Source organism: Wasmannia auropunctata, unplaced genomic scaffold (genome assembly GCF_000956235.1).
Source record: "Wasmannia auropunctata unplaced genomic scaffold, wasmannia.A_1.0 LD336038.1, whole genome shotgun sequence".
Taxonomy (NCBI): domain Eukaryota; kingdom Metazoa; phylum Arthropoda; class Insecta; order Hymenoptera; family Formicidae; genus Wasmannia; species Wasmannia auropunctata.
Genome location: NW_012026852.1, coordinates 167,269 through 175,604, shown reverse-complemented (window position 1 = coordinate 175,604; position 8,336 = coordinate 167,269). Strand labels below are relative to the sequence as shown.

Sequence of the window (8,336 nt, the reverse complement as noted above, 5' to 3'; positions counted from 1 at the left end):
TTAAAAATTCTATAGGTATAAAATTTTTGTATTCTATACCTATAGAATTTTTAAAATAATGAGAATTTAACAAAAATTTTACAGATTGTTCTTATATATGTTCTTATATATGAAAGACTCAAGACAAAAGCCAGAGTCGATTCACTGAAGCAATCCAAAGTTATAAGGATTTTAATTTGAATTTTTTGGTTATATTTGGCCATAGAATTCGAAAATTCTCAGGAAAAAAGCAACAGAAGCATTTCTGCGCTCTAGTTCTGAATAAATGATAACATTCTGCACAATCTTTATTACTCAAACTATATGAGAAGAGCATATTCGTCAAAATCAGTCCTTTAACTTTTTGCTACTATTGTACGTATTAAACATCCTTAAATTATATTATGAAAAAAAAGGCATTCAAAAATAAGTTTTTGTATACATGTTCTGATATAGATATAATCAATCACTGGTATAGTTTACCTTAATAGCTGGCAACAAGCGAGAGAAGAAGTTTAAGGCTCGCTACCTGAAAATCTGTGCTGTGCGGAAAACCGGTGCGCAGAAGGGACGCGGTCGCCTCGTTCTCTTGAATGTAAGTCGGCGCCATGTGGCCCATCTTCTGCGTGAGCTCCAGCTGATTCTTGTAGTAACGACAAGCTGGATTGGGACAGTTCTGCACGACTTCGATGATAAACTCCTTCTCCATCCCGAAGCACTCCCTGCCGATGGTGTAGGACTCCATGACCGCCCTGACCGTGCCCTCCAGGCCCAGGTGCAAGCCGTGCGGCCCGTTCATGTGTTTCAGCATCACGGCGTTGGCGAAGTGTTCGTAGGGTAGTATTATCTTGCCGTTCTCCCTAAGGACCAGTCTACCCTGCGAGTCCAGGGCGACTCTGGATGCCATCATCCTGCAGACAAAAATCGGTGGATATTTTGCGCGACACAAATAAAGTTCCATTGATGACTTGTAAAGCAAACGTTTATCCTTACTGCAAATAAGCGGCGCTCGGCATCATGGAGGCGTCCTTGAACTCCGAGAAGCACTGCAGCAGCTCGATACTGGGATTCCATCCTTTGTTTTGCAAATACGCTTGTAACAACATGTACATCTTCTCCGTAACGTAGCCAGCGTTGCTCGGTGTCGCGGAGTAGCCCGAACCTCCACCCGGTGGACCCATTTCGGTTTGCATACCTTTGGCAACAATGTTCTTCATAGTTTCCGCCAAGTCCATTCTGCACGTATATAATTGTACACATGAATCCCTCAACGTGTAAACATGAAATTACGAATAAAATCTCCCCGCGCACAAATCTATCCGGATTTGCACGACCGTAGTGTTACACACTCTTAATCAGATACATTGAGCACAGAAAAGGATTATTCACCCATTGTTAGGCCTGTTCCTTACAGCTGAACTGGCTGCACTAGTTCACAGTTTATCCTTCTTTTCTACATTAGAAGAAGAAAGATGAACTCTGAACTAGTGCAGCCAGTTCAACTATATGAAGAGAACAGGCCTATTGTTTATACGCCGAGTGTATATATATACATACAAAAAAACAAAAAGACGCACAAATAGACGCCAAGTATGCAGTAGCCGAGCGATCGATACGTTTCGCGAGAATTTCATTCATCCGTGGTCGCGCGCGACTCCGCGGCTCCAGGAAGAGTCGTCGTCGCCGTCGGGCTCCGGCCGGTCGAGCACGTCGGCGAGCGTGGTCGGGAACGCGCGGATCTCCGCCGCGCACGCTTCGTCGGCCTCATCGTCGTCGTCGTCGTCGTCCGCGTCCGCGTCCGTGGTGATTGTCGAACGCGCGTAACGGTGACGACGGAGGGGGCGAGTCCCGCCGTCGGCACCGTCGCGGTCGGTCGTCGCGCGGGCGGCGCGTCGCCGCCGAGCGACGCCGAGGTCGCCGAGCGCGCGCCCGCGGCCCGTGTCTCGGCCATTGTTATCGGCCCCGCGCCGCGGGGCCGCCGGCGGAGGTCCGATAAAAAAAAAGTGGCCGGCGCCGCGCGATTGCCCGGATCGAGCGAGCGGACGGACGCGAGAGCGGGCGAGAGCCACCGCCCCCCTTTCCCGACACGCGCACGGCGGGACCCCGCCGCCGTGAGTGAAAGCCGCCGGAGAACCGTACATACATCACCACTCTCTCCGTGCACTCACCCCGTGCCGCGGCCGCCGCTGCACCACACGTCTGCTCCTCCGCTCGCGGCTTGTAGCCGGGTAGCCCCAGGAGCCCGTCTTCGTCGCCGTCACTCGTCGCCGCGCGGCATCGCCTAATTAATTAGACCCCCGGATCACATTTGCAAATAACATAAATCGCGATAATTATTTCCGCGAGGGTCACTTGCACGGTCCGCCGCCAGGGGCGCACCGCGCCTCTACGCGCTTTTCGGCTCATGACGGGTGTGAGTGCGTGCGTGTGTGCGTCGCGCGGGCGGCCCAATACGTGTAAACATGCACGTACATACACGTGCGACGTATGCGCGCGCGCACGTGTGTGTATGTGTATACGCGGGCGGCCCGGCTGCGCGCTTACGCGACGCTACTTTGCGCATTTATCAATATTACTTTTTGCAATTGATATATTACGCCGCCCCGCGGCACGCCGCGGCGCGCGGTCGCGGTGGAATTAGAGACAAGCGCGGCGCGTGGCGTGGCGTGGCGTGGCGCGGCGCGGCGCGGCGCGGCGTGGCGAGCGCGCGGCCGACGACTCCGAAAATCGCGCGCGACGTTGAACCGCGCGCCGCGAGTAAAACGTTCTCGCGTTAAATCGGCGCAAAAAGTCGAGCGATACAACCACCGAGAGAACGCTGTCGTGCGTTCAACCCTTTGGGAGAAGCGTATCCGCTCTTTTTCTCTTCATCCCGCTGTTCAAATAGAGATTATCCGGGAAACTTTTTTTCCTCCGATACTTAACCCAGCAAAAAAAAAATGAGACATTTCCGAATTGACCGCTTCTGATTCTTTTAATCCATTTGAGTCCAAAAATAATATAATACGGACATAAATACTGCATCCGAATTCAACATGGCGCACATTTTGTATTTTAATTTATTTTTTTGAATTAGAAAATAATATAATACAGACATGTGATACATTTGAGTTCAACATGATGAATAGTTCATGTCGTATTTCAATTTATTTGAATTCAAAAATAATATAATAGGGACATAAATGCACCTCTACTAGAGATGTAAATAGAAAAAAAACCAAATATAGGTTTTTTCATAAAATACGTTTTTTTTTTTTTTTTTAAACATAAGCCTCGTTTTTTTTCTCAAAATTTTGTTTTTTATCAGCCATCTATTTAATATCCATATTTTGCTTAATATAAGTTAATTTTTTATGATTTTCTATTTTATCGATAGTATATTTAAATTATCATCATTTTAACCTTTACGCGGAACGAGAGAAAGCCAATATATTAATTCTGAAACATATTTTGAAGCAAGGACTTCAATGAATAATTATAATAAATTCAACTCAAGGAAAAGCTGTTTAGAAAAAGAATTAAAAAGATTCTTTTTTTGTAAAAATTAAATGTAGATTACATTAGAATTAATTATGTAACTATATAATTATATAATTACTATTTGCAATTAATTAGTCGTGCAATTAATTAGTCGGAATTAGAAAAAAAACCAAATTTGTATTTTTTTTTAATAAAATAAAACACATTTTTTTATAAATGTTTTTTTCTATAGAAAAAAAAACGTTTTTTTTACATCTCTAACCTCCGCACCCTAAAGCGTCAATTCGGATAAATTAAAATAAATTGAAATAAATATTGAATTTTCAATTTATTTGAATTAATTTACGTTTGCTGGGAATGTATCTTAATTTTCCAGCAAAGTGTAATTCCCTCTGATCTGAACACAGAATGACGCAATATCTCAGGAATTCTGTAAATGTCTTTATTTGTCTCTTGTAAGTGGCAAATAAAGTCACGATGACGTTCTTATTATGATATCATGTTTGATTTCATAATGATATCATCATGACTTTACAGAGAGACCTCTGGAGTATCGCAACACTATATATAATCTTATACTAATGATAACTAACGCCGTTAGTGCGTTAATTGTGCACGCCCGTGCGTATAGATTTTTTATTTATATTGTATTTTTTTAGGAGCATAATTGTATATATTTATTAATTCTCACGATGGATCATCAGTTTACAATTCCGTAGCTTTTATTGTACGTATTATATGATCGTTTTAGGGCGATTTCGACCAAACGTTAATTAACTTAATCGACGATTAACTCAACGAATTACTTGCAAAATTTTAATTTCATATAATTCTAATTACATAATTATTCATAATGTATGCTTTTTTTCTCTACATGAAAATAAAAGATTAATAAAATAATAATATGGACAATTAATCATTCATTAATTTAACCGGTAATTAACTCTACAAGATTTTACTTACGGTTAATTTGAAAATACAAAATTCTTTAGAAATATAGAATCTTTTTTTTTCTATTAAACAAAAGATTAATAAATCGACTTATATTAACAAACTAACATTATTTGACAAGATTATCCATCAACTTAATCGATAATTATTAATTAACTCAACAGACTACTTGCAACATAATTGCGAAATATAATTCGTTGTTCCTTACGGAATATATACCTTTTCTTCTTTATATGTCAAACGACAAAAAGATTAATAATTCTAGCCCCGGGAAAAGAAGTTCCGCATATAATTATATATAATTATATGCAAACTATATCCTATAACTATATGTCCATATATATATTTCTTTCCTTTGTAAAATTATTCTTTAATACAAAATTGATAATAATAAAAAGGAAACATAAAAAATAATTAAAAGAATAATTTTACAAAGGAAAGAAACATATATATGGACATATTTTGCATATAATTATACATAATTATATGTGGAACTTTTTTTCCCGGGTCCACATTAACAAAATGGCACTACTTGAAGTTAATCATCCATTACCTTAATCAGCGATTAACAAAATTGCTTGCAGTAAAAATTCTAACTATATCAAAATATAATTTTATTAATTTCGTAACTTCTAATCTAATTTTTTTTTCTATGTGTTAAACAACAAAAAGTTAACTTATGCCTATATTATTTGCTTATATAACAAAAAAAACACAAGTATTGTTTGATAATTTTAATTTATTTGATGCACAGATATATTTTTTATTAAAATCTGTGGTTTGATATCATTAATTAAATCGATAATAAATTCAATAAATTGATTAATATAACTCTGACTAATTAAATTGATCAGACTTTTGTCGATCTTTGTTGTACAAATTCGAATAATTTTCATCCACACTACTTTATATAGCTCGTGTCATAATCGGGTTGTTTAATTAACGCGCAGTTCGAAATATACTTAGCGCATCATTGCGAACAACTCTCGAGAACAGCTTTAACGATACAGAGCGCACGCTACGTGATACGGAGCCAATCGATAAAACACCGAAAGCACCTGAAATAGTTGGTCACGCGACGCGCGGCTATCGCGCATGGAGATTAAAACGCGATCACGGCGAGGCGAAGATTGTCCATTTTTAGCGCGACAAACGCCGGCTCGCCGATCTCGCGGCGCTGGGGATTCCCCGATCAATTCAACGCGCGGCGCGCACGCCACGTAACAACGTTTAATCTCTCGCGGTCGCACGGCGACGAACAGCCAGACCTCGAGGCGAGCGACGCGCGGCTGCGAACATTTCAAATTTGAATCGCACGTGCAGTGCCGTGCGCGCGCCTCGTTAATACGGGAGAGGCAACGGGGGAAAATCGGCACGCAACACTGGTGCCAACCGCGCGCCTACGCGGATCGCGAGGTTCCCAAAATTAGTGTAAACATGGCCTCGCGGTACAGTCACGGTGTCCAGCGAGTTTTAGCGAAATTGGAGGCCTCGATTAACTCGGAGAACTACTATGAGGCCCATCAGATGTACCGTACTTTGTATTTCAGGTGAGAGAGCCGCGGGCCGACCGTGCCGCGCCGCCCGTTGAGGCGCGGCCGCCACGCCGCCCGCGAATCCTGCCCGTCTCTAACCTCCTCCGCCTTTGCAGATACCTCGGCCAGAGGAAGTACTCCGAGCTTCTGGAGCTGCTCTACAGCGGGTCGATGCTGCTGTTGCAGCACGAACAGGTACGCAGTCGGTCGTTCGCGCTCCCCCATCCCTCCGTGTTGATGTCCGAGGGATCTTCACGTTTCCCTTAAAAAAATCCACTTCCATACATTTGTCGACGGGGCTGAATCTCTACGAGGTTCGCGTGCGCGTCTTCGAATAAATGGTCGTGATTAATAATCAGAAAGATACCTGACTGGTCCGACGAGAGGAAAGCACGTGGATCAAGACCTTGGCTTTCACAACGGCATGTTTGCGACCTGTGCGTTTTCTTGCAGCACGCAAGTGGAGCCGACTTAGGAATTCTGTTTGTCAACGTTCTGACGCAATCCGGCACGGTACCTGCGCAGGGCTTCTTCGAGAAGATCACGACCCTGTTCAGCCTGATGAGCCCCACGTCCCCGGAGAGAGAGATGTTCGTGCAGTCGGCGCTCAAGTGGAGCGTAAAGGGCACAGACTACAAGACCGGCCATCCGGACTTGCACCAGAAGATAGCCCAGGTCTTTTGGAGAGGTGATTCGCGAGAGGGAGTTTTCTTACTTTTTGCATACATTTTGTTTTGGACGTGTGCCGTGCATAATGGAATCTATTTTGCAATTAGAAAAGAATTACATAATGGCAAGACAACACTTTATACATAGCAGAGATGGCTCCGGGTGCGCCGCGATGTTGGTGGAACTTCACGAGCAACGTGGTTACATGAACGAAATAGATCTCTTCATAGCTCAAGCAGTTTTACAGTAAGCCGATTAATTTTACGTCATTTGAATGGTCTGCTGCGACAGTGATTAAGGTACACTTGACTACAATACGTTGTATGTCGGGTTGTAAGCCATAAGCCGTAAGGCATGTTCTACAATACGTCGTATGTCAGGTCGTAAGCCATAAGAATTGACCAGTTACAGTCGAATGTAAAGGTCCATCTACAATGAGAGTAGTAAATTGTAAGCCGTAAGAAATTCATCAATCACAGTCAAATATGAAAAGAATAATCGATTGGTAAATTTCTTACGGCTTACGACTTACTGCTCTCATTGTAGATGGACCTTAAGGGGCTGTCTACAATACGTCGTATGTCAGATCGTAAATCGTAAGAATTGACCAATCACAGTTGAATGTAAGAAAAATATTCGACTACGATTGGTCAATTCTTAGTTAGTATGATATGAGTAGTGACTAACGGCTTATTGTAGAGAGCTCCTTACGATTTACGACCCGATATACGACGTATTGTAGAACGGGCCTAAACCACAACGTAGCAGAATATGTGATACTGATAGAAATGGATATTACTTTCCCATCACACTTTAACTTCAGAATTTATTTCTCTGTTTTGACAAAATGTGGGTTAGCCCACTGTGTGCAGCAGGTCCTTCAATCTTGATGTTGGAAATCTTAAAAATATGTATCATAGTAAGGGGCAAACAAGTGCAATAATATAACGAATTTATGAATGTAGCAAGCACTGAGACTATTTTAAGACAACATATATATATATATATATATATACATATACATACAGAGCGTCCCAGAACTGGCGTACCGCCAGATACCAGCGTGAAATTCTAAGACGAAAAGTTCTTTACCAAAACGCGATCCGATGAATAGAATTTGAAAGGTAAGCTATTGAAGTTCACGAATGGGCGCGCGTAGAATTCGCGCGGTCAGGCACGTCCGAGACTGGCGCGAGGCACTTCAGACACTTGCTCGTGTCATAACGTATTTCTTATTACTCTGCTTTGCATTTAATTTAATTAATTAGTCAATAATGTTTAAAATACATGATGAATTTGTTATAATAGTTTAAAAATTATTTAAAACATGTGCAAATTATTTAAAAATAATAAAAATCTTTATAAAGTGTTAATATTGTTTAAATAATTTGCACATGTTTTAAACAATTTTTAAACTATCATAACAAATTCATCATGTATTTTAAACATTTTTGACTAATTAATTAAATTAAATGTAAAGCAGAGTAATAAAAAACACATGGTTGACACCAGCAAGTGTCTGAAGTATCTCGCGCCAGTCTCGGTTGTGACCGCGCGAATTCCACACGCGTCCATTTGTGAACTTCAATAACTTACCGTTCAAATTCTATTCATCGGATCGCGTTTTGGTAAAGAACTTTTCGTCTTAGAACGTCTTAGAACTTTCACGGAGAATACGCTGGTTTCTGGTGATACGCCAGTTCTGGGACACCCTGTATATAT

At 41.6% G+C, this 8,336-nt stretch overlaps 2 protein-coding genes across 4 annotated transcripts in view; one reads left to right on the top strand and one right to left on the bottom strand.

Annotated features, from left to right (window-relative positions):
• Positions 1 to 2,362, bottom strand: part of LOC105452026 — an 8,269-nt gene extending 5,907 nt beyond the window's left edge. The window contains exons 1-3 of one of the 3 annotated variants that reach the window (XM_011692809.1): positions 2,148 to 2,362; positions 973 to 1,215; positions 509 to 890 (exon numbers count right to left, since the gene is read on the bottom strand). In XM_011692809.1, coding sequence (XP_011691111.1) covers positions 509 to 890; positions 973 to 1,214 — 624 coding nt within the window. In that variant the 5' untranslated portion in view covers position 1,215; positions 2,148 to 2,362. Of the gene's footprint in view, positions 1 to 508; positions 891 to 972; positions 1,216 to 1,536; positions 1,658 to 2,147 lie in introns of those variants that run through there. The other 2 variants (XM_011692808.1, XM_011692810.1) reach the window with 2 other exon arrangements.
• Positions 2,363 to 5,800: 3,438 nt separating this feature from the next.
• The window catches only part of LOC105452023 (Golgi to ER traffic protein 4 homolog), a 4,063-nt gene continuing 1,527 nt past the window's right edge, over positions 5,801 to 8,336 (top strand). The window contains exons 1-4 of the mRNA XM_011692806.1: positions 5,801 to 5,960; positions 6,062 to 6,140; positions 6,399 to 6,633; positions 6,722 to 6,860. Of these exons, the coding sequence (XP_011691108.1) occupies positions 5,848 to 5,960; positions 6,062 to 6,140; positions 6,399 to 6,633; positions 6,722 to 6,860 (566 nt within the window). The 5' untranslated portion in view covers positions 5,801 to 5,847. The remainder of the gene's footprint in view (positions 5,961 to 6,061; positions 6,141 to 6,398; positions 6,634 to 6,721; positions 6,861 to 8,336) is intronic.